The sequence below is a fragment of the Cydia fagiglandana genome, chromosome 13 (assembly GCF_963556715.1).
Source record: "Cydia fagiglandana chromosome 13, ilCydFagi1.1, whole genome shotgun sequence".
Taxonomy (NCBI): Eukaryota; Metazoa; Arthropoda; class Insecta; order Lepidoptera; family Tortricidae; genus Cydia; species Cydia fagiglandana.
In genome coordinates this window covers 6,565,956-6,593,117 of record NC_085944.1, presented here as the reverse complement: position 1 = coordinate 6,593,117, position 27,162 = coordinate 6,565,956, and the positions used below count along the sequence as shown (strand labels likewise).

General features: G+C 41.7%; 1 protein-coding gene across 1 annotated transcript in view; it reads right to left on the bottom strand.

Moving 5' to 3' along the window:
* Positions 1-1,308: 1,308 nt before the first annotated feature.
* LOC134670072 (sarcolemmal membrane-associated protein) overlaps positions 1,309-27,162 on the bottom strand; it is a 57,783-nt gene continuing 31,929 nt past the window's right edge. The window contains exons 3-13 of the mRNA XM_063527748.1: positions 20,400-20,540; positions 16,382-16,516; positions 12,488-12,706; positions 11,829-11,978; positions 9,836-9,937; positions 9,041-9,193; positions 7,487-7,580; positions 6,139-6,252; positions 5,175-5,275; positions 4,042-4,260; positions 1,309-3,451 (exon numbers count right to left, since the gene is read on the bottom strand). Of these exons, the coding sequence (XP_063383818.1) occupies positions 2,783-3,451; positions 4,042-4,260; positions 5,175-5,275; positions 6,139-6,252; positions 7,487-7,580; positions 9,041-9,193; positions 9,836-9,937; positions 11,829-11,978; positions 12,488-12,706; positions 16,382-16,516; positions 20,400-20,540 (2,097 nt within the window). The 3' untranslated portion in view covers positions 1,309-2,782. The remainder of the gene's footprint in view (positions 3,452-4,041; positions 4,261-5,174; positions 5,276-6,138; positions 6,253-7,486; positions 7,581-9,040; positions 9,194-9,835; positions 9,938-11,828; positions 11,979-12,487; positions 12,707-16,381; positions 16,517-20,399; positions 20,541-27,162) is intronic.

The window sequence follows — 27,162 nt, the reverse complement described above, 5'->3', positions numbered from 1 at the left end:
AGGAATTGAGGGAACTCCTCAATTTTTAAAGGCACATGCATGGTGGTTTGGGTGTTTTCTTAAGCAACTCGAGCATTTTCTCCCGAAAACCACCACTTTGATGAAGTAGACCTGATGATGATGATTGTTTTGATGATAATGATGATTTTTTAAATGTAGTATGTCCAGGGATTACTCCGGCATCTGTGATCCGATTTGAGTAATTATTTTTTTGTTTGGAAGGATTTGCCTCCAAGGCGTTTCCGTATTATTTTTGGTTCTGGTCTGATGATGGAATCCATGAGGAATTGAGGGAACTCCTCAGTTTTTAAAGACACGTGTAAAGTGATTTCGGCGTTTTCTAAAGTAACTCGAGCATTTGCTTCCGAACACCGCCAATTTGATGTAGTGCAAATGTAGCCTTACCACGAGTTTGACATTGACATATTCGCTAAGTTAGCGACGCTAACGTCTTCGTAACTTACTTTTTATGCATCTCGCTCGCACTAATATGCCAGTATGAGCGAGATGCAAAGAAAGTAAGTTACACACACTCTAGCGAATAAATCAATGTCAAACTCTTGGTAAGCTGGTAAGGCTACTTACTGATCGGGGGGTTAGGGTTAGGAGTTAAGGGGTCGGGTAATGGTGGTTGAAGGGCTGCTGGTTCAGGGCCGAAGGGTACATGGATCAGGGGTTGATGCGCTGTGAGGTACAGTGATCGGGGGGGTTGAGGGATTGGGTCAGTGGCGGGGCGGAGGATGGATTTAGTGTAGTGACAGGAATTATAATTTCCCAGACGGACTCGAGAAAATTCCTGATTACATATTTATTAAAGTAGGTACACGAATTTAGTGTTAATCATGATGTTGTTTTTCATTCATGCGTCGCGCTCTTAACAATGCGTTAAAACTAAAAACTTATTACAAATAAAAGAAAACGGACTTCAAAAAGGATGAAATAAAATATTATCCTTTTTAAGTCTATGCGTTACCAACTGATATGTTGGTAGTTGGTAAAAAGTTTTTATTATTCATTTTAGTTTTAATCCTGTATCGAAAGATGGCAGTAAATTAACTGTGACTATGACTGCCTCTATTCTCTTTGGTACTATGTATTTATCGACCACATTATTCAATCATCGAATTTCAACTTTAGCATTCCGATTTAAGGTATAAATTATATTGCAATTTCGGAGAATGTGACTTGCCTTCAAATGAATCATCAAAGCGGGATTGATTGGAATATATTTGTTTTAATCGGGAGAACGGTGCGGCCTGGAAAAGAGTTAAACAAAAGAAGGGTTTTATGGGAGAAATCAAAAACATCTTTGTTTAAACAATTCAATATTATTTGCATAAATTTATCAGTACATCCACATAGAATGCATTATTAATTTACTTCATAAAATACAACATAAATTCTCGGACAGCGTGAAAATAAACGAAAGAACGACTATAAGATAAAATCTATTTACATTCAGGTGGTTTAAACACAAATAAACATCGAACATAACAAAACCAGTGCAACAATTAAATAATAAATATAGACACGGGACTTCAACGTGGTAAGGTAATAGTAAATCTAGGGCAATATAATTAATCAATCGTTAGTTATACAATACAAGTTTGTTACAAAAATTATCTATTGGCCATCACATCACAGAGCTAAAGCGATCTGAAGCGTCGAGCGGCACCGGCGTGCCCGCCTCGACTGAACTCGCGGCAACACAAACTCCTCCCCGGGAACTAAACTAGACCGCATGCCCCCAACCGCTGGGCTACGCGTAACAAAAATGCTTACATGCTGCATGTCGTCAATGCACATACAAATGTCATCGATGCTCATAAATGCGTCAAGACAAATCGAGACCCCGTCATTTAGACTCATTAATATTCAATACAAACATTTTTTTAACCAGCTCATACTACAAGAGTAGAAAAAGTCATGCAAGAAATTGTAAGTCGATTATAAAGACTAGAAAATGCAAACTATTCGAACAAACCTCGCGACCCAGGCCGTGTGCATAATGCCCGCACGTAAACCTATAATTGATATGTGTAGCTCCGCAAAGCGATAACAAGGCGACAGGTCGGTTACTGCGCGACGAGTCGACGACGCTCACCGATGAACACACATGAAGTATCTTTATCTAATATCCAACAAGGGGACCCGGCGTCGCTCCGCCGCTCACGCCGAGGTTCAACAATATTATATGTATGTATAACTTAGGACAGTCGTTAGGCCTTAATATATAAAATGTACAAGTATTTATTATGGCAGATATCAACAATCAATTTTATATCTATCAATACGATACTGTCAATTTTTACAGATACGATACTAAAGATATATACACGCTCCGCCGAGACGCCCGTCTCGCGCTCGCCGCGGCGCGCCGGAGGCAAATGGCACTTCAATACAAGCTCAGAGTCCCCGCGGTACTGCGCCCACTCGCACCGACCGGCGGATACGCCTCGGTCGCTCGGTCGAAGATCCAAACTAATAACCTATCAACTATCACTTTATACTCTAAATTATTCTAGGTTCGAATTACAATATCAATAAATATTCCGAGATCTTCGAGCGGCCACCGACGGGGCGCATCTATTATATTAATTCGAGGTACCGGCAGCGGGCGGGTCGGTCCGAGTCGGGCTCGCGTTCCGAAACACGTCGATAGAGGTAAAAGAGTGAGCAATAAATTTGAACAAGGAACGGTCCTCGCGGCTCGCACGGGTCGCGGAGCGGCGGCTCGCCCGGACGGCTACTCGTACCCGGGCGGGTCCCACGTGGCCGTTAATCAGGACAGATAGGGCAGCAGCCAGTACAGCGCGGCGGCCAGCAGCGGCAGCACCACGGCCAGCAGGTGCGGCCCGGGCAGGCGCGGCTTGTGCTGCAGCTCGGCCAGCTGCGTGGCGAGCCGCGCGCGCTCCGCGCACACCTCGGCCCAGCTCTCCTTGGCGCGCACCAGCTCCTCCTGCAGCGCGTGCAGCGACCCGTTCGCCAGCTGGCCCGCCAGCCGCTCCTCCTCCAGCAGGTGATCGGTCGCCGCCGGCTCGGCGACGGTCTCCTCGGGTGTCGCGGTGTCGATCTCCGTCGCGACCGACTCCGTCTCGTCGTCGTCGTAGTCGAGGCGGAACATCTCGTCGATGTCGGCGGATATCTTCGTCGCGTCGGCGGGGTCGTCGCCCTCGACCTCGCGGTCGGTCTCGACGGCCTTGTCGGCGGTGGGTCGGGCGGGCAGGTCTCGGGGCGGGTCGGCGTCGTGCTGCGCGGAGAGGCGGTCGAGGGCGGCGTCGCGGGCCTGCAGGTCGGCGCGGAGCGCGGCCACGTCGGCGGTGAGGTCGTCCACGTAGGCGCGCGTGGGCCGGAACGCGAGCTCGGCCTGCATCCACGCCGCGCTCGACGCGAGCCGCTGGATTTCGGCGAGGTTCGCCTCCTCCACGGCGGTCGACCTCTTCAGCTGGGCCTGCGCGAAATAAATCAGTTTTATTTTGTTTTATGTTTTCATTTTGTTAATTTTTAGCAGGAAGGCAGTTTTCATCTAACTTAATAGAAGTATTTTGGTGAAACCTTACAAGTACAGATATATAATTCAGATGTTATAATAATAATTATCTACAAGTGAGAACTTTAGGGTAGCAACTGGTTTCCTTCGAGCATCAGCTTATATGATCCAATTCTTCGTTCAAAAATTTAATTATATTCTGTCAGTTTGAAAGTGGGCGGGCTCAGCTGTACAACTAGGAAATGCATCTCGCACCAAGATTGGCGATTAGAGATCTCGCACGAAAAATCTGAATCGAGATCGGGCGTTTCGAGATCTCGACCGTCGAGATTAATCTCGATAAGATCGAGATTCGACAAAGTATTAAAGATGTTTGTTATTTTTATCAAAAATCTCTAAGGATTCCGTGTATACTGCTTATTTAGGGTACGCAATGTTACTCATGTTACATTTTGAAAAAAAAAAAGAAAATTAAATTAAAGAGATCTCGCGAGATCTCGAAATTACGAGATCGAGACCGCATTCTCTATATACAAGGTATGTGTGCATACCTGCAGGTCGTCTATCTTGGCGTGCGCGTGGCGCAGGTCGTCGTGGTCGGCGTGCGGCGGGTCGGGGTCGGCCCTCGCCGCCAGCAGCTCGTCGCGCGCGGCGCGCAGCTGCTCGGCCTCCGCGCCCGCCGCGCCCAGCCGCTCGCGCAGCGCGCGGATCTCCTCGTTGAGGCCGGCCATCACGCGCAGGATGTTCGCGTACTCTACCCCGCCTTTACTCTGAAATATTTTAATATTCGTGATTTAAATAAACGAGTATGTACGAGCAAATGTTTGGTGCCTCTCTTTATCCGAACGAAAAAACCCTCCGCCTTAGATTTTCCTCCTCCTCCTCTTGATCGATCGAGATTATTCACCAGTGTAGTAAAATGTGAAATGGCTCCGCGATATCACACAGAATTCCTAGATTTATTATTTAAATAACGCCGGTGGCCTAGCAGTACCGCGTACGACTTTCAAACCGAAGGTGTCGGGTTCGAACCCCGGCTCGTATCGATGAATTTCGTGGAAGTTAAGAACGAAAAATCATTTCATTTAGCAGTCGCAAGAAAAACCTCAGGTAACAATGTAAGTAACCAATTCATTTAGGATTAAGTTACGTAGGGTGATATTCCACCTGTCCAATGTCATTGCGGCTCTCTTTCATTAAGCAAAATGTGAGACGCAATACACATTGTGAAACGAATACCACCCTTAGCAAACCCCAGGCTCTTCCAAGTGAGCCGTCGTAAAAAATGAACAACGCTAAAATTTAACTTTTTTCCTATTTAACCCTTTGAAGGACACATTAACGGAATGTACATACGAAGGTTAAAATTAAACTTTATACATGCGCCTCTGTAGCAGTCTTTAATTGGCAAAGATTTAATGCAGGCAAAAAAAAGCCAGATACTCGTAGTTGTGTGCATGTAATACCCTCGTGCCGCCCAATGTACATTAGGATGTACACTCAGTTTCGATAGAATGTCAACCTTAATTCAAAACAAAGTAGGTAGCATTTCATTTGTCTCGTAAAATTTTCGAACAAATGAAATTCAACCCAATTGAAAATATAACAAGATTCTAACTTCCTTGGCTATAATTGTGTATGGTGGGCGGCACGAGGATACCGTTACAACAATATAGTAACGTACCGGCGAATCCTCAGTCTCGGGCTCGGTGTAGGTGGAGTTGGCGTTGTTGTCGGCGCGCAGCTCGCCGTCCAGCGGGCTCGACGACCCGTCCCGGTCCGGCTCTGAAAATACTAACTAAGTAAGTACAAGTACTAGAAGACACAATGTTAGACTTGATTGCAATGGAAAATTTCGCTGATTACAATATATCATCCATAGAGGTACGAGTACAATAATATAGAGATGAAACTGGGGCGGGGCCAAACGACCGAACGAGATGCACTCATGGAACTTTCAGTAAGAGTAGCAGAAAAAGCCGTATTAACTTGTCTTTGTCAGTCTCACTTTTTGTTTGTTCCCCACCATAAATTTAGTATGGTTTATGGTGGGCAACAAATAACCCGACCGAATTACGTAGATTGTTTTTGGTGTGTTGTCAGGAATGTTAAAACGTGTTTTTAATATTGTCGCATTGCGTATGTTTTGTTCCTCACGGAGGCACGCGTATACCACTTCTATAGGATGCTACCTTCTATGCTATCATCAGATTTGAAAAAAAGAAAACTTGATGCATATTATCAAGCCGTGATTAAAATGCGATTGAACACATAACATGTTAAAGGTAATGAAAATGTCGGGATTTTTAACAACATATTTAAAATGATCAGATGTAATAATATGCGAGGCTATTCGAACCTCGACTTTGTTAGTATGTATGAGATTAGTTATTTTTGTAAGTATATAAACGTACCTAGTTTGTACGTAAATCGATAAATAGGGTTTGCGATATTTACACATATATTTCGGGGATCTCGGAAACGGCTCTAACGATTTCAATGAAATTTGCTATATGGGAATTTCCGGGGGCGAAAAATCGATCTAGCTAGGTCTTACCTCTGGGAAAACGCGCATTTTTGAGTTTTTATATATGTTTTCCGAGCAAAGCTCGTTCTCCCGGATATTATCCAGTTAAAAGGCATGTTACCGTGGTTGAGCCGCTGCTGCTTCTCGTCGTCGGTGCAGAGGTCGGGCTCGCCGGTCTTCTCTTCGCCGCTGCCGCCGTCCTCGCCCGTCGACCCGTCCGACACTTCGTCTTTTTCTGATGACGACACAAGTAGCATTTAAAGCCACCCTACACTATATAGTTCGTTATTTTAGCATTAGAATAAAGGTAAAATCTTGATGTGTCTTTTGATTGAAAAATAAGTCACGGCAAATATGTAACAATTATGAATCATATACGATTAGGTATTTACATTCTTTTTTTGCTTTCATAAGTAACAGTTACTGATTTTTAAAAAGCGTTTTTCAATGAGAAGACGTCAAGATCGTAGTCGTGCTCGTAGTATTTTTCTAATGCTAAAAAAACGAAGTATGGCGTCTCCTGAGCGCCAGCGTCTAGTCAACTCTAATATGGCTGCTTCTCGACGCAACGTTGGCGTAACTGCGCAGTAACGCCGTTATCTATAGCGCTGACTAGATGCCAACGCTATAGTAGACCTTTGGGTCGCCAAACAGACGGCCGGGGTCATATATCTATCTCTCGCACCCTACCATCGACCACGCGAGCGCGAATGAGAAGTTTTACGACCCTGGTCGTCCGTTTGGTTTGGGTTTAGGCGGCGCGGCGAGCGGGGCGGCAGGCGGCAACTATCGTCGTCGAGTCGGTCGGAGCCGAATATAATACATCAAAATGTATAGACTTGAATGAATTTGTTTTGACAACAGCGGTACGGCCGGTCGCGTAAGTCCAGACCGCGGCCTTAGATTAGACTTAGGGCCCCCTGATGGGCCCCCTAATTGCGTCGTCGCTGCGTCGAGGTTACGTCGAGCAGCGGCCATAGAATTGTAGACGCCGACGCTCGAAAGAGGGCCCTTAATAGCAAAGAAGTTATCATTTGAAAGATAAAGGCAAAAGGCTATTTTGTGGTTATGAAGATTTCTACAATAGCATCTTCATTTATGCACTAAATTTAAAACACTATTTTTAAACTTTATACCCCAGATAATCTGGACATCACACTTTACACTTTGGTATGTTATTGTTGGTTGGTAAGGTTAATACTGGGCTGTAGCCGCGCGTCAGTTGACGTCTATGGTGGTCAAAAGGTTATAGTCCACATTCTAACATATCAACACGTTACTTTAGAAAATCAAACCTAGAAGGTAGTTTATTCCGCTAGGATACGGCATACAATTAAAATTTCCGGGTATAATAACTGGTCGTTATGCATGAAGTTCATTGAAATACTGGAAATTATGATTATTATGAAGTACATATATGATTCAATTTTTAAAATAAAGACTATGTGTAAATACAAAAAGGTTTGTACCTTTGTTTTCTTCATCGTAAATATTATTCTTCTTCAATATCAATTCGAATTCTTTCGCCGATTTGCCCTCTGCGGATATGGCTTTAATGCCGACCTGTAAACACAATTTAAAATCCATTAAAGTAATCAACAAATCTCAGCAGCAGCAGATGTCTGCGACACATCATCTCTCTTCGTCAAATAGCTTTACACTAAAAGCCGTAACCGACTACCGTACCGCACCGCAGCCTTGGTGCGGTCAATATATCTCTTTCTCGCTGTTAGGACTTAAACGTACAGTACGTTACGTTACGTTACGTACGTACGGCGACCACCTTACACACTTTTTTTTCGATGTGGCGCGCGCACAGCTCTTGTGAGCAAGGCCCCGCTAAGGATACGGGCGAGCCTTGCTCATATGCATATCTGTCGCCAGTTTTCCCTTAGTCGCCTTATACGACACCCACGGGACGAGGTAAACGTGACATTTCACGGGGCAATCAGTCTAACAGTATATAGGTAGTAAAGATACCTTAGACATTGCAGCAGTAGGTAGTATACTTATGTAGTTCAGTGTAAGAGCTAGAAGAAAACGAAAAAAAAAGTAGATCTTTAAAACGTCTTTGCATAAGTTCAATTTTTATCAAATAAATTTAATATGTGTCGCAGCAGATATATTTTATGTAGTTTATCATTAGAGCTGCAGATCTATGTGAATAAAATATAAAACGTATATAACAAGGTCCAAACTTCACTAGGTTGTTGCTGTTTGTACATGCCTAGTATGTAAACTTCAGGTCTAACATACTACCCATGTAAAAATCAGGTGTAATCGGGCAGCGCCCTTCGTTTCCACGTTAAACTTAACCTAAACGTGTTAAACCGTGCCGCACCATGCCAGCATAATAAACCTAAACGTGTGCGACATACGGTCCAACCTTGTTGAGCAGGTGTTGCGGCAGCAGCATCTTGATGTAGTCGGGCAGCGCGCGCACGGCGTCCTCCAGGGAGCCGGTGCGCTTCGCCTCCGCTAGCTTGTTGTCCGCGCCCAGTGCCGGCATGTTCGACCTAAACGTGTGCGACATAAGGTCCAACCTTGTTGAGCAGGTGTTGCGGCAGCAGCATCTTGATGTAGTCAGACAACGCGCGCGCGGCGTCCTCCAGGGTGCCGGTGCGCTTCGCCTCCGCTAGATTGTTGCTGTCTGTGCTCAGTACCAGCATTTTCGACCTAAACGTGTGCGACATAAGGTCCAACCTTGTTGAGCAGGTGTTGCGGCAGCAGCATCTTGATGTAGTCGGACAACGCGCGCGCGGCGTCCTCCAGGGTGCCGGTGCGCTTCGCCTCCGCTAGATTGTTGCTGTCTGTGCTCAGTACCAGCATGTTCGACCTAAACGTGTGCGACATAAGGTCCAACCTTGTTGAGCAGGTGTTGCGGTAGCAGCATCTTGATGTAGTCGGGCAGCGCGCGCACGGCGTCCTCCAGGGTGCCGGTGCGCTTCGCCTCCGCTAGCTTGTTGCTGTCTGTGCTCAGTACCAGCATTTTCGACCTAAACGTGTGCGACATAAGGTCCAACCTTGTTGAGCAGGTGTTGCGGCAGCAGCATCTTGATGTAGTCGGGCAGCGCGCGCACGGCGTCCTCCAGGGTGCCGGTGCGCTTCGCCTCCGCTAGCTTGTTGCTGTCCGTGCTCAGTACCAGCATTTTTGCCTCGCCGTTTTGTACTGAGTACTGTAATAACAGAAATAATACTTATGTAAGGTAACCTACTAAGATTAGCGCAGCTAACTGATAATTGTTAAACTTTATCTAATTGCAATAAGGGTTACGTATAGTATAGGTACAGGTAGTCAGTTAATTGTATGGCAAGTACGAGAAAAATAATAATAAGTGTACGGTTTCAGTAGCGAACGTCCAGCGGCGTGTTTGGCGGGGCGTACAGCGTACCGTCGAACTTCCAAGGGATTTTATCAGCGTGTACCGCGGTATTCCATACCAACGCTTATTAGTAATGTGATAATGTTTGTGACATGGTTAGCAAATTGGCATTTGCACACAATACAGTTGGCAGTTTTATGTATAGTTATATTTTGTAAAGTAGTGTAAAAGCCTCGAACTGTTTGAATGTTGTTGCACACCTGTTATTGGTGCATAAATATTAATACGTGTCTACTGTACTTATGTAACTTTACTTTCTTTGTTTATATACTGTTGGCGTGTCTTATACACTACTTTAATGGCGCAGTGACCCAAAATGAGTCTTGGCCTCCAACACGAGTACACGCCAATTGATCTCGATCGATCTGTCGATCCTGTGCCATCTCCCGCCAGTTATCGGCGTATCGTGTCTTATAAAATAAAATAAATACTAACGGCGAGCGGCAGCTGGTTCCTGGCGGCGAGTTCGCGCTCCTCGGCGGCGGCGATGGCGAGCCGCGCCGCGCACATCTTGCGCTCGCACCGCGCTGCCAGCTTCTGCAACATTACAATTACTATTCTTAACAGATGTATACTGAGTACTCATGTGACGGACGGCCATCTAACTCGATTCCTCACGACTCACGAAGAAATGGTAAGTCACATTAGCTCCGACTCACCTTCGCATATTCTGACGCACCGCCATTTCGTCGTCGCGGTCTAAAATACAAGTTAGAATGACTACATTTTCATTCTAACTTGTACTTTAAAGCGCGACCTATGTCGTGTTTCAGTAACGTCTAACCGTTACATTCCTTGACAAAATGTATGGGATTTGAGATTGACCGTCAGTTTTGTAACAATTTCTAACCGGCCGTTAATGGTACTCAGTTAAATGAAAATATCCATTTATATATGAATATCATGCATATAGGGGTCCGTTATCCCCGAGTTAAATGCGATAATAGACCCAAAACTAAATTTGTGTGCCAAGTATTGAGACAACAACTATATAAATCCTAACTATCTTCGCCTAGTTGTTCGTCTTAGCATTACAAAAGAGAAAATAATAAAATTATAATTTATTGTTTGTATCAAATGGAGTGTTTACCATACATGTTTTAGTTGTTATAATGGTTCTTTACTACAGTCAACAACAGAGCTATGAATACAGGCAAAGTGTCAAAAATATGTATACAGTACTTTATTGCCTGTACATTAAGGTCGTGTATACATATTTTTGGCACTTTGCCTGTATTCATAGCTCTGTTGTTGACTGTACCCAACTGCCCAAATAAAATCTTAATTCTAATCAAGCATAGAAATTAGTGTAGAGAATTTATCGAGTCGACAAGACGACAAGGTTTTGATAAAATCAAGATCGCGTGTTCATTAAAACAAGCGCAGGTTTCGTTTGGTCTAAAGTTAAAGCTAAATTATTTTCCCCTTGTAACACCTGTTGCTGTGTGCTCTACTCCTGAAACTACGAGACATAATGTAGGTATAATAGAAGTCATCATTCCGGTATGTTAATTATAAACGCTAATTATACTAATGTAATAGACCTCGTAAGGTCAACGTGAAACGTGAGAGATGACGACTTTATAGACTCGATTTATAAATGTATTTTGATGACGGCTTCAAATCCCATTGAAAACCCAGAATAGATAAAGAATAGGTACTGGTTTCTCATACCCAAACTGAGTCTCTTACTCGGTATATGTACCTGACATGTAAAATTATATTTTTATCAATAAAGAATTGAATTGAATTGTAATTAAGGCAACGGATTATATAACATCATTTGCAACAATCCGTTTATTTGCTTGTCTCATTAATAATCGTGTTCGTTAAACGAGCTTTCGAGTTAAGACTGCAAGGCTGTTAAGGCGCAAATAAAGTACTAAAATTTCATAGTTCACTACCGAGTGATCAGTTGATCAGTCCGCTAATTGTGGTCGGTGCAAGGCCTGAGTGGACGCTCGAAGCTAAGCGTTCGCCGGGGCGTTCAGCGTGGCGTCGGGCTCATAAGTGATTTGAGCAGCGTGCAGTGTGCACTAAAGATCGGTTTTCCTAGGATAGCGGTGCCGTCATATAGCGGCCGTCTCCATACAAAATAATAGGGCTAAATATGGATGTCGTAGTATATTGTGCGTGGAGACGGCCGCTATATGACGGCACCGTTATCCTAGGAAACCAGAGCATAAGGCCGCTCCTAAACGTTTGCATTTGTTTAACATGCACGCCGCACGCCCAGCCCCGCTTCACGCCCAACTCGAGCGTCAACTCAGGCCATGTAATTCATGTTTTTCATGTAATGTCAGGGTATGTATACTCGTACAGGGTGTTAGACTAACACTTAGTTGATAGCGGTCTCCCGCTAGCGCCGCTCGAGGGTCTCCTCGATAAAGTCGTTGTTTAGTCTCTGTCGCTAGTTGGTTGCACGCACCTGTAGCTCGGCCGTGGCGTTCTTAGCGGCGAGCCGCAGCGCGGCGTTGTGCTCGAGTAACGCGGCGGTCTCCCGTCCGCGCCGCTCGAGGGTCTCCTCGAGTGCTAGTCGTTGCTCGTGAGCGGCTCGAAGGCTCTCTGTTGCCACCTCCTGTAATCATATATGACAGTCTACTTAAATTATGTCGATTCAAAATAATGATGAAAAACATTGTAGGCGATTTTTAAATTTCCTGCAGTTTTTATATGTTAGCAAAGCAAAACGCAGTTGTCTCAGCGCTGCGTCCCGTAATTAATGTTTATAGATTATAGCATAGCCATTCAATTCACATATGTAGTGTCTATGTCTACTCTACTACAAAATCGACTACAATAATATATGCTGTGTGCACTTGCTCATTTTCTGACAAGCTATGGTTGTAGCGCTTCGTCGTAGCCAATAACATGGATTTCTAGATACACATGTAGCGAAAATACTTCGCAGAGGATTTGTAAAGCGACCATGAATTGTATTAATGCCATACGACTAAATAAATAAACTTCGCAGAGGCGAAATTACAATGTACCGTGATGAGTGTTGAACTGTTGGAAAGAATGGCTTTTGTACAGGGTTCAGGGTTCAAGACCCTCACTGAATTTGAGGCAAGGCTAATAAGTGACCTGGTAGTTCTTCTTGTCGTGCAGCAGCTGCGCGACGTGCGCCGCCTCGGGCTGCTTGCCGGCCGCGAGCATCGTCTCGAGCGTGTGCACGCGCATCAGCAGCCGCTGCTCGCCCACGAACAGCTCCCACGAGGCGCGCGCCTCGGCCTGCGTGCGCTGCACGCACTCGCGGAGCGCCCGCAGCCGCCCCTCAAGGGAGGCTTCGCGCTGGATCGCTTCCTGAAATATAAGAATAGGCACAAAATAAATAATAGTACTAGGTACAGATTCTTTCTCTTGTCGGTATCGTAACGGTTTTTTTATGTGGGAGGGGTGTTAACCCGCCGCACAACCCCCCAGGATGAGGGTCAGGGTCAACAACGAGCTTACGAAGGAGTTTGCTGTGATAACCGGACTAAAGCAAGGCGATGCCCTGTCAACTATGCTTTTCAATTTAGTCTTAGAATATGCGGCTCGAAAAGTGCTTGCACTGGGTATCGGCTGGAACTGAATGGGAAGCATACGGTATGCAGACGATAGCCTTGCTTGGAGAAACGAAGCAGGAAATTGCCGAGTCCGCAGCAGTCCTGGAAACCGAAGCGAAAAAGGTGGGCCTATTAGCCATGAAAAATGTGAGTATCTTCACATGAAACGCTATAAAAACACGCGCGTCAAAAAGAAGATCTTCATGTTGGAGATACCACATATAAAGGGGTGGCCAAATTTAGGTACTTAGGCTGCACCATCACTGACACCAACACTTGAGAGGAAGAAATTGACATCCGCACCCAAAATGCCTTGCGATGTAGTGCCGCTCTTCATAAAGTGTTAGTGTCCAAGCTCCTGAGTAAAAATACAAAACTACGTATTATAAGATGGTGATACGGCCGATACTCATGTACGGATGTGAGACTTGGATACTGACACTTAAAGAATAAAATAAGCTCCTGGTGGCAGAAAGCAGAATCCTCAGAAGGATCCTGGACCCTGTGAGAAGAGCAGATGGCAGTTTCGGGGTCGTAAAAACGTCGAGATTGACTTAAGACTTGACCTTAGACGCAAAATAATCCTTAATAAATTACATAATGTTATTAATGTTCCATAAAAGGACAACGTATAACAAGAAAAGATCAGGTTTTATTGTACAATATCTTTGAGTATTCATTTAATTGAGCCTGGTTTTAGACTGAAACAAGTATTACCAGTTCCGATAGACCGGAGCGGCGAGCTAAGTCAAACAGGGTATAAGGGTATAGACGATTTGTGTTACATGCATATAGGCTTGTCCATAGTAATCTAGCACGGTAATAAAAAAAGTAATTTATTTGAGTTCCGTAAACAAAGGGCCTACCGAGAAAATCTAAATTCCATTATCTGCTTCTCTATCACTTTTGCCTATTCGAGCGACATGTAGGCAAATAACGAAATATAGATTTTTGCGGTAAACTCTCAGGGCTTTTATATACCGGGTGTGGCCTGTAACACGAGCAAATAATTAAAACATAGATTGTACTCCTCAAACGGTGACACTATTGTTAAACAACTTTTAAAAATTATGAAGTATTTAGACTCCCCATTTTTCATACAAAATAAATATTATCTTCAATGGACGTCATCGCCACGCCATATCATTGTGATTGACGTTGCTTGTCACGCCTTAAACATAACAAAATTCGCAATACATTGCGTCTTTGAATAACCTTTAAAGTGTATTAAAAATCAAACCACAAGTTATTTTTAAAAGTCGCTGAACAAATGTTGGTCAGTATGAGGAGTACAGCCTACAGTTTAATTTTTTGCTCATATTACAGGCCACACCCGGTATACATACGATGAAAATAAGCGTAAACCACAACCGCCATATAACACCACGCAAAACGTGTAAGTAATTTAATATAGAACGACCGACGTAAATAGCATCAAATCTCAAGCCTGCTTGTTGAACATTATCCACGTCATTAATAAGGAGGAATTCATAACAATAAACTCGGTGCCATAATGGAATGACATACATATCAGTACTGTTTATTGTTTTCTGGAAAACAATTACGCTTCTATATTCGTAGATTCGTACATATACAGTTTTTATATCATATCACATCCGGTGTTAAGATAATTTGTCAAATGCAAATTGCATATTTTTCCCATTTTTACGTCATTCCTTACATACCAACCTTTATTAATACTTTATTGAGTATTTTCAAAAGGGACTTTGGGATTTTAATATCGATTCTTAACGCAATCTGACCATCAACAAAAAAGTTTATAATGACGTTCACTTTTTAGGGTTCCGTACCCAAAGGGTGAAAACGGGACCCTATTACTAAGACTCCACTGTTCGTCTGTCTGTCAACAGGCTGTATCGCATGAATCGCGATAGCTAGACCGTTGAAATTTTCACAGATGATGTATTTCTGTTGCGGCAACAACAAATATTATACTTACTAAAAAGTACGGAACCCTCGGAGAGTCAAACTCGCACTTGTCCAGTTTTTTTTTTTTCAACTTGGTCACGCATAATGTACCTGTGAGGTTTGATATGGTTTGAGAAGACCATCCCAACTTCGCCTGTACGCGAGCAGATATTGTATAAGTTATAATATTTTGCTCTGATGAAGCTACTAAAAGCACAGAATAAATAATGGTACTAGGTACAGAAGATTAAATCTCTAACAAAACGCGTCTGTTACGATTAGGACAGATATGACCGCTAGGTAGCGCAAGCGCCGCGCGCGGCTTATGGCCGAAATTAGTGTGGGACGGATGTATTTGTAGCTACTTGTTGCGACGCGACGAAATCGCGTAGTGAGCCACGCCTGCTTAAAGCAACACTCTTCACTGACCTTTAGTAAACCTTAAGTCTGTGCAATACGTTACAAATTGTCACTGTTGTCAGCTAACACTGTTAGCAGTGGGTGTGGACGATGGTACGCACCTGTACGAAGTTGTTCAGCTGATACAGTTCCTTAAGGTTTTCATCGATTTTTGACAAGTTTTGAATCGTATCTTCTTTTTTTGCACTACAGATAGAATTATAAGACAAACGGTTATCAGTTCTTTAATATTTTATCTCCGGTTTTGTCCACCGGATTTTGAAAGAAAATAATATTTATTTTTTTATGAATTTTTTAAACATTGTCTAAAAAAACACTTATTTCGTATCTAGTTTGCAGTGAAGGATCTTACATGTACGAAGTCTACAAATTTGGGTTCGTCTTTGAAGTCTCGAAAATCGTGTCCAAGGTTTTAATTTTAAACTAATTAACACAAAAGTTATGGCCAGAAAACCAGTTTTTTAGCCTAAAATTGTTCAACTTTGATGCCAAATATCTCGAAGACAATGAACTTTAAAGTAAATATGGGATACTATATTGCTTAAAGCCGTTGCTGTTAATATGATAAGCTACAAAAAACATTAGAAAACTAAGGGATTCAGATCGAAGGTCATTGGCGTGGGGGAGCCCCTTAAGGTGCAGCGGTGTGGTCATGGTGGGGTTGAAGAACAGCTTCGCCTCTTTGCCATCGGGGTGAAACAGCTTGAGTAGCGCAACCACGGGTGGGAACGTGTTCTGCAAATATACCCGATGGTACGCACCTGCACGAAGTTGTTCAGCTGATACAGCTCCTTAAGGTGCAGCGGTGTGGTCATGGTGGGGTTGAACGACAGCTTCGCCTCTTTGCCATCGGGGTGAAAGAGCTTGAGTACGCAACCACGGGCAGAAATGTGTTCTGCAAATAAACCCGATGGTACGCACCTGCACGAAGTTGTTCAGCTGATACAGCTCCTTGAGGTGCAGCGGCGTGGTCATGGTGGGGTTGAACGACAGCTTCACCTCTTTGCCATCGGGGTGAAACAGCTTGAGTACGCAACCACGGGCAGAAATGTGTTCTGCAAATAAACCCGATGGTACGCACCTGCACGAAGTTGTTCAGCTGATACAGTTCCTTGAGGTGCAGCGGCGTGGTCATGGTGGGGTTGAAGGACAGCTTCGCCTCTTTGCCATCGGGGTGAAACAGCTTGAGTAGCGCAACCACGGGTGGGAACGTGTTCTGCGAATAAAAAGATGTTTAAGAGATTATTCTTGAACCACTTAAAGGTATGTATTAATTCATTCAGTGGCTTGCAGATCTTGCTTGGGGACCTATTTTGGTCAATTTACATTATCTACTGAGTAATGTAGTACTCGTATTCATAGTTATAGGTAATACAGGTATGCTGATTTTTCGCAAGAGTCGTTTATGCTTATTCGTTTTCTGGCACTTCTCATAACTGTTTGACAATAAATGTTAAAAATATAAGACCTAATTATACAGATATGGTATGTCAATTAAAATTTTATATCGGAGTTTAGCGAAAAGTGGGTTCCATAATAAATTTAATAACATTTTATACAGCCGTCAAAAATGTATTTCATAAATAACACGCATACAAAACAACAAACTTTATATTAACAAAACAATTACACTATGAAACAATTACACTATATATTTCGATATTTCATAGTGTTTCATAGTTTAATATCGTTATATTAAACTATGAAACACTATGAAATATCGAAATATTAAACATAAACGCAAGAGGATGATGAATGTAACTGCAAACACGCAATTGCGTGCTAAATGAAGGCACCATGCCTTAGTTATACTATAGCCTATAATGTAAATGTAGGCCCTACATCCAGTGACTAGCTAACTAGCTTGTTTACAGTGCACTAAATGAGAGAAAGGCGTTAAATGGAATCCTAGTGTATAATCATTACTTCAGCCGGGTCGTTATGTTACTAACCGCTATGTCACTTGTCACGCGATACACCATCACATTTCTCGCATCGCATTGCAACTCAGCATTGCAACTAATTTGAAAGATGTGGGTATAAGGGCGCGTTCTCGACGACAGCGGACAGCGGGACTGGCATAGATTTGATTGAGTTGAATTTGTGAACGACCGCTAGTCGTCCGGCTAGCGCTCAGACCGCGGCCTTACTTTCACGTGTTTTATTATTTACTAATAAACGGATGTACTTGCATACATTGTTAAAGCTGGTGTTGACAAACCGCGGTGTCTACATATTTTGACACGTCGGAACTGGGAAAAGGAGCGATTTGTAAATTATCTTACCTCCTACAAATGGCGTGAGCCATAATCCCTTTACTCATTCGAAAGTTAGTTCACAAAATCCATGATTAGTGTTTTTTTCAAGGGCTTTATAGTATTAAGAGGTTATTGCAGGGTAAAGCAAAATGGGCGGCAGGCTCGGGGACGTCTGTCGCCCGCACAAAGGTCCCTGCGTGGGCGGGCGCGATGTGTAAGCAACGCGCCCACTGAGGTGAAGGGGTGATTTCCCCTAGAGTCGGGTCCGAGTCCGGACGGCTGCTGGCGAGGTTGCGGAAGAGTACTTCGGCGTTCCTGGGACCTCGCCGTATAGCAGCGAGGCGGCAACAGAGGGGTTTTAGTGGGTAAACCTGGGGTCTCATGAGCCCACAACAGGGAGTCCCACATAACCATCCCGGCCCGTCCCCGCGCCGGGGTGGTATGCGTAAAGCAGTTCCCCTCTTAAAAAACAAAAAAAAAAAAGTCTAAGAAATAAGACTATTTCGTTTTTAACCCTTTTCCAGATATAGTACGATTTATCAGCCAAATACGCGTCAACAGAATTTCAACTTTAGTATGTATTTCGATTTAAGGTTCAAACTAGATTGCACTTTCGGGAAAGGTGACTTGTCTTCAAATGGATCATCAAAGCTGGGTTAATTGAAATAATATATTTGTATTTTTTTGGGAAACCTTGTAGATTGGTGCGGCCTGGAAAAGGGTTAAGTAATCATTAATCGTTAACACCAATGTGGAGTAAATAATATATGGAAATGATGACTTGAATGTCATTTCGATACATTTTTGTTCCATAGCCGTGTTCTTAACGATACACGTGTCGCTCTACCAACGAATATTTCTGCATAAAATCTGTCTGATAAGGAAAAAGCAGCTTTCTTATTAGCGACTTCGCCAGCCAGTGTGATACTTCCATTTATGTCACAAAAACAAATATCTGTTACGACGACTGCTGTGTTCTGTCAGTTGTTTCCGTGGGAAACAAAACGCATAGTTGAAGTGACAACCGTTCATGTAGCTCTAATTATTAGTTAAGAGTAAGTAAACACAGATAAAAAAATAAGGACAGTGAATCTCGATGCCAGATTTACTCGTAGTTGCTAGTCTTTATAGCGCCACCATGCGCCGCTTATTACTTGCTTTTCGAAAATACTCAGGTATCAAAGAACAATTTTGGTAGATTATACTGCAAAACGTAATTCAAGACCAAAAAAAGTAAGAAATGTTGCCACTTTTTTACTAGCGCGTCTTGTATTTATGTACAAATAAATAAATAAAAGTACTTTTTTAAATAGTAGGAGTAAAATTACTAATGAATAAATTATCTTAGCGTGATTATTTATCAAAAGGAATTTACAATTTTAGAAACAAATTATTGCAATGGCAACATTGTCTCACTTTTTTTGGTCTTGAATTACGTTTTGCAGTATAGGCGTTTTAAGATTATAATACCATTGTGTGGTATCATCTTGGGTCGTCCCATTCGTTTCGTCAAGTTCTTAAATTAGTCCTATTTTGCTTTCGTCACTCATTCTACATTGAAAGCCACCGACGATTGTGACGAATATAGAATGAGTGACGAAAGCAGAATAGGACTAATTTAAGAACTTGACGAAAAACGAATGGGACGACCCAAGACGATACCAATTGTGTGAAGATGACACTTGTCACCGTACCCTTCGTGTTTGTAAAATACTGTAGTGGGCTCCATAAAAAAATTACCTATGATGTTGCGTTGTTAAACAAAGAAGTGCTTAGTAAAGTATAAAGAATTGGAAACTCGCTTAAAAAATGATTCCATCTATTTCCATCTACAATAATTAATACAGATTGAGGATAGCGACTTCATGTGAAGATGGTCAGTCTTTATTACTTAGCGTCTCTAGCGCTAGCGATAAAAAATGTATAAACATGGTAGCGGAAACGTCGTTGAATTATGTGTCGTTATCGAACTTCTATAATATCATAATGTAATAGGAAACGGGCGTATTAGTTATTAATACAACCCAATTTATATTATAACGCGCAGTTATATTTGGTGAAAAATCAAATACCAACATGTACGTAGTCTGAACGTCAAAACAGGAATTCTGATGCTAATTTGTCAGATAACAATGACATTCGTTATGGTCATTAAATCTTAATACTAGGAAGTATTAAGAGTCCGTAAATTTAACAATTTTAACTTAGTGATACGCGGACTTTTTACAGAGCATGTATATAATTATAAATGTTCACAGTAAATCATGTATCTTGTAAGTACAAAAAAATAAGATACAGTATTTTCTATAATTATTTTTTTAACCTTTACCCGAGGGGTCGCGGCTAACCTCGACGGCGTTGGCGAGATGACCTTGACGCCTTTGATAGGAACTGGTGGGAGACGGGTCAAAACCGGGATGCGTGGAAAGGGAGGAGGGAGGCCTTTGCCCAACAGTGGGACACTCTAGGCTCATATAAATAAATAAATAAATAAATAACCTTTACCCTTCTTAAATTAGATCCAAGTCGGTTGTCGTAGGTATGTCGGACAAAAAACTGATTATTAAATCTGACTATAGTGGTCTTCACTTTGGATGCGTCAGATTCGGTGTACAGTCGCCATCAGTTATATCGGAGCGGTCGAGGTGCTCAAAAATCTCTAAACACGCACTTTAATGCCTTGACAATAGAGGCGTGTTCAGATATTTGTGAGTACCCTGGCCGCTCCGATATATCTGATGGCGACTGTACGAGCGGGATATACGTGCTATACATATACGAGTAAGTGCATAGCGCTATCTTGCATCTGTTTGATACCCGCGTTACATTTGTAGAACTCACCTTCTCCGAATTGGTAGCATTCTCAACGACGGGAATGCCAAATTGGACCACGTCCCCCGAGAAGACCTCGTGCGGCTCCTGCTCCTTCGATATCGAACACCGGTTGTTGTTGATGAACGTGCCGTTGCTGCTTTGGTTGTCCTGTCAACAAACAAATGCTAGTCAGAAACGTAAACAGAAGAGGATGGTCAGAGTCGCGGAGTTTTGATGTGTACGGAGCCGCGACGAAGCCCCGGGACTGGGAAACAGACAATAGATTGACCAAAGTGAAGGCGATGTGGACATCGCAGGATAGCAGAGGCTCTACGCTAAAAGTTCCCCCACATATGTCGACGCGGATTCGATAAAATCCGATAGGAAAAACCTTTTATGTCTGCGCAATAGGAGCGAAAAAGTCGTCGTTCGCATCGGCTCGCGTCGGCCGGCACATTCCGACGCGTCGACAGATTTTTCGCTCTTATTACGCGGACATAAAGCCTTCGCGTTTTTGATAATGACAAGTATATATAACAGTTTTTTTTACGGTAGACGCTGACGTCGATGACGCTGCAGCGTTTAGTAATTATTCTCGCAACTTCTTAACCCTTTTACCTTAATACCCTCGGGTAAGCCTGACGAGTTAAATAACCAATCACAAGCTGACTGCGAAAAAGAGCTGACGCGACCTAACAAGGACGACGATGACGCTTGCAGCGTTTGTTTTTTAAAGTTGTTTGCTCTATGATTATTTTCGTGGCCCCGCCAGCCAGTTAGGGCCGTTAGGGGGATAGTAACAAATGTGACCGCATATTTTCTGCACAAACTGGGTACGTCAGTCGTCTGAGCGGATAGTGATGACCAATCAAACAAGCAGTCACACAAACGACATTCCATGCCCGACGGCTTGATGGCAGATAGCTGAAATTATTAGAATGCAATGCAACAATGCTCCGTATCTAATGTCGACCTCCAAAATTACGGGCACAATGGCGCCTCGTGTTGTAGGCTAGATTTTGATCGACAATTTTTAAATTAGCCGTTGTTTGGGTTTAATTCAAACGGGCTGCTCTTTCATAACTGATAATATGTAGGATTAAATACAATAAAATGGAACGTGCAACTAAAAACATTATGCATTCAAAGGAAACGAAAAAAACAACTAATTATGATTGAATAAAGGCTTTTTCTTTTTTATAAATTAAGTCAAAGCTATGTTACGAAAATATTGGTTAGTTTCTACTGGAAGTAATCAGTGTAGGTGAGCAAACACAAGCCTAGATTAGGCTTTATAATATCCATTCTTAGTTTACATAGCTTCGCCCATAATATACTTTCGTTAAACCTTAAGTCACTAGTGCTTAGTAAGTTATGAACTACGCAGCCAACGCATCATAACATATATTTAGCGGAAAGCACGATCATACTGAAACTTGGAGCAGTATTGACTTTTGACACAGGTACAGTAGCCAACAAAAATATTTGTACATTCCAGGACGCTCAATATCTACACGTCTAACGATAGATTATCAATTGACAGTCTAAAGTCTCTAAAGAAACAACATCAGCGTAATTACGGCTCCGATATGGTGGGTCTTAAAATCTTACCAGAGTAAATCGTCATAGGTGGTCCTTTATAATGCATATTGCAGTGTGCGAAAAGGAATAGCGGTAGTGCAACGTACGTAGGCAAGAATTATGGTTTAATAGTATGCTCTGCTTAGTAATTACACAGAAGTTTCGTAAACCGGGTATATAGGGTATATGCTATTAAGAACTATGAACTAGACAAAAACGGTTTTACGGTGGCCAAGCATTGTCAAGAAACTTTTAAAGCATTAACCTACTAAACTCTTGATTACATTCGATCAAGACACTATGATAAAGATAAAATAAAGATAGTTTATTATAAGATAAAGATAGTTCAAGTAGGCATATTACAATGCGCTTATGAACGTCAAATAAAGCTACACCGGCTCCAACCCTACACCTCTGCCTCGAGAAGATTTATGGTTTTCGAGATGTACAAAAGTCGCTAGAAGACGTCAGAAAAACGCTTGCATGGGACAAGACCGGTATTAACATCCATGGTGTCTTTTTGTCGCACTTGAGATTCGCCGACGATATTGTTTTGTTTGCCGAGTCCCTGGATGATCTTCAAAGCATGATTCAAGGACTATACCATGCTTCTATAAAGGTAGGTCTTAAGATGAATATGTCCAAGACCAAAGTTATGACGAACATCACTGGCAATTCGAATCTCACCGTAACGGTGGGAGACGAAGAGCTGGAGGTGGTCGAGCAATACGTGTATCTTGGACATATTCTATCTTTCGACAAAAAAAATCAGGAAAAGGAGATCTCCAGAAGAATCCAGTTGGGTTGGGCGGCATTCAACAAACTTGCGGACATCCTCAAATCTGAAAACTTTCCACAATGCCTGAAAACTCGCCTCTTTAATCAATCTGTCCTGCCCACCATGACATACGGTGCCGAGACATGGACGCTCACTAGGGGGGCTGTGCATAAAATACGAGTAGCACAAAGAGCCATGGAGCGCTCCATGCTCGGCATTAAACTGCAAGACCGAGTGAGGAATGTCGAAATCCGACGCCGCACCAAGGTGAGAGACGTGGGTGACGTCATCTCCAAGCTTAAATGGAGTTGGGCGGGACATGTTGCTAGGCAGAGTGATGGCAGGTGGACCAAAAGGTTGACGGATTGGTGGCCACTTTCGGATGAAAGAAGCGCCTGGCGTCCGTTAGCTCGTTGGGTGGATGACATTCGGAAAATTGCGGGGCACTTTTGGATGAGACTAGCCCAGGACTGGGATAAGTGGCGTACACGAAGAGAGGCCTATGCTCAGCAGTGGGCGACTGAAGGCTAGAATGACGATGATGATGATGACAAAAGTCGCTATAAAAAATAGTGTTACATATCTGTCAATTCCTTGTAAGTTTCATCATCAGGCCTGGGTCAAAAATATTGGGTAAATTAAATATGGAGTTCTACACAGGGACCGTTACCGGTATTCTGACTACAGGTTATTATTGAGGTATAACCGGTGTAATTTGAATTTGGGTATTTATATCACTTAAGCTCCGAATAGAGGTATTCGAATACCGGTATTCAATAGTGTTATCGGTTTAGCCAATTGACAACAAATACCACTATTTGATAGTTTACTCCTAAAGCTATTACCGGTAATAAGTAAGTGCCAATACCGGTTGTAGTAGTACCACGATTCGTTCCTTCGCTACTCGTCAAGGACGTTGTCCGGCCCGCTTGTAAAGTTGTAAATATTTAAGATTCGGATCTTAGAATGCCCGTTTTCATGTTGCTGGTGAAATTAGCTGTTAGGTGATGATTTTGACGAATACATTTTTAATAGCGTTCATTTGATTCTTTTAATTGTTTTTTAATTGTTGATTTCATTGTATTTTATTATGTATGTAGTTTATAATCTCAAAGATATGAGCGCTGATTAGACGTGCGCGCCGCCGCCATAAGGAGTACGCGCGCCGCCGCCGCCGCCGGTAGTTTAAAATTCGCGCCGAATATTTTTTTATAAGACAGTATTATGCAGCGTTAAAATATGTAATAGGTTATAGTCCGATAAGAAATAGTTGAAAATTATTGCGGGCGCCACTTCCTACGTAACTCTCACATTTTTGACGTAAAATACTTACTTAAAAATGGCAATAATTACGTACTTACGGAATTTTTCTGGTTATATAATTGAATTTCTACTATTTTATGTCGCACCAACACCATACTAAGTCATTATTTGTCTTATTACAACGTAATGAACCAAATAGATAAAAAAATATTATTACGGATTTTTTTTCCTGTGCGTTCATCAAGACATCAAGAGACAGACCCGATTTCATTTAAGAAAGTTCTTACGAAAATATTGATAAAATTACATGCATTATTGTATACCATTGTTCAGATGTTGCTGCATCCTACGATACCCCGCTAAGTTTGATTTAATGTTAATAAAATGACGCCAATGACTGGTAAAATTTTACCACCTAGGGTAAAAGCACCAGTAGTCAGCCTTATAACGAAATTTCTATGTTCAAGATCGTATAATTTGCACACTTAAGGACCAATAGGTATTATCAATGTTTTTTCTGTTCAAGAATTTAATAAAGTTTATTTTTTGTAAAGAATAAAATTTAATTGAATTCAACTTTTGGAAATATTTAATTAAATATAATAAAAGGGCATTTTTGCCAGTAATCAGCCCCCTGAATACCAATACACAGCCTTTAGGTACCCAGTGCCCAGCCATCCCATTCTAATGGCTGATTAGTGGGTTCGAATAGAGTGAGCTTATTGTCCAGTGATCAGCCACAGGCTGACTACTAGGTTTTTAATGTATTTCAATCAAATAAATTCATAATAACGTATTTTTTTAAAGGGGCTTGATTTAACTACTTACACTTCATTTTAAAATAATAACAAATCCTAAATCCTATGGTCAGCCTCCCCCGGCTGACTTCTGGGTTTACGACCTTTTTAAAATTACTGCTTCAAACCCAGTAGTCAGCCAGGGGAGGCTGACTATTGGATTTTGTACAAAAAAGTAGTTTCCAATAGTCAGCCGCCATAAAAATGTTACTTCCGCATGGATTAATATTAATCTTTTACGTTTTTCAGATAGTTTAGGTATTAATTAGGTGAAACAGTCCATATTCTTTTAAAAATAAATAACAATTCGGCTGCTATCGTCTTATCAAAATACCATGTGACATTCCAAAAAAAATGGCGCATGTCTCTTAACCTTTCATGTCAGAAGACACCACCACTTTGAAATTTTTTTGTGGATCATCGTAGAGTATTCGTTTAAAAATTAAGATATTTTTCAATTAATAGCTTATCAATCTATAATATTACCTAGTTTTCACATGAAAATTAGATAAAATTTATTATTTACAGCCAAAAATAGGCAAGAAAGGCTGACTACTGGTGCATGGCTGAGCACTGGTGCCTTTACCCTACGAGCTATAAACTTTTTGGAAAAATATAAAAACAGTAGGTTTTACTTTAGTTCATAACATAAGTTGACATTATCAGTAAGTGTATTTGTAATTAAAAGCAATTATTCTATATTAATTAAAAAAAAAACATGATATTGACAAAAAAAAACCTTATGCATATAAAGTACTGTATATTCGGCAACGTCCAAAATACTAGACGTCTTTTCATTATGCAGCGTATCTTTTTATTTACACCGAACCTGGCAACATCCAACATAAGTATTTGTCATACCTATGTTTTTTTCGAAACTATTATAAATAGATTTTTTTCATGATTTTTCTACAATAAACAACCACATACCTAATAAGATAATAACACCGAAAAAATGATACCAACACAGTTTTTTAAGATTTTTTCCCTTGTCGATTTAAGGGTTAAGCATGACTTTTCATTATACGTCTTAATATTGAAAAGTTGAAAAATTCCACGCCGCCGCCGTGGATTTTTTGGTGGCGCGCCGTTGCCCAATTATTTTCGACCGGCGCGCACGTCTAGCGCCGCCCGATAGGCATTTAGCCGGCGACGGTTCGCCGGTCAAAATTGGTTGGCGGTGGCGGCGAATCGGCGGCGTAGCCTTGAAAACTTGGTTTATGCGAAGAGAATTCAAACCTTTTAATTTCAAGGATTATTTATTAAATTATGGTAGGAAAAAAGTTTTTCATGCCATGAACTGTAGATAAGCAGCACAATGAACATATTTATATTGTGAGGTGACTGTTAATTGAATTTATCACTAATTCACTACACCTTATAAAACAAAGTCTCCCGCCGCGTCTGTCTGTAACTATATGAATGTATGTTCACGATGAACTCAAAACCTACTCAACTGATTTTCATGCGGATTTCAGCTATCAATAGAAAGATTTTTGAGGAAGCTTTAGTTTAGGTGTACAATTTGTTAAGGTTTTGTGTTATCCGTGCGAAGTCAGTGCGGGTAGCTATAGTCAAATATAATAGTTATTATATGTACGTATCGCCAGGAGAGGTGAATGATTACACACACTGCTCGCACAGAGTACCTACTAATCGCAAAAATAGTATGAATGAATCAATGAGTGAATGCGACTTAAACGTACGATATTAAAAGCCTATAAAAAAAACCTTCAAGAAACTTTTTTACAGTTGATATCAACTTGATATTGGTACGAAATACGGAAGCCTAAAAAGAATATTAATTTCAAAATCTCACTGTCATTACATGATTTTGTTGTTGTGTGCGTGACTTCAACTATCGTGCTCATACCTTTACATTCAATTGTTGAGGATATGTTCTGGAATAGACGTATTAGGTTAGACTCCATATCACCTATTTCTTATTCATTGACATTACCTGGCCACCGAATCGCTAACTACTGCCACATGTTTAGCTTAAGCATAGACAAGAGAAAGCATGCAGTCTAATATATATTAGCCAAAAAAGTTATATATCCGAACTTAATATAAGGTGCTAACAAATTAGCTACCAATATTTCTACAGCTGATAATACTCGACTCCTGGAGTATATTTAAGTATGAAACATTTAGGTTTTATGATGTTCTTTGAGAAAATTGGAAAACAAATTTGCTACGTAAAAACACCCTGTTAATGAGATAATTAAATGAGACCTCTTTTTAACTGGCCACTTCACGTTGATAAATGAAATGACACGTTGATGATAATGACATTTAACACAAACAATTGTTGGCAAAACAGAAAGTGTTAAACATCTTGTCAGCTAAATCATAGACAAATATAGTAAGC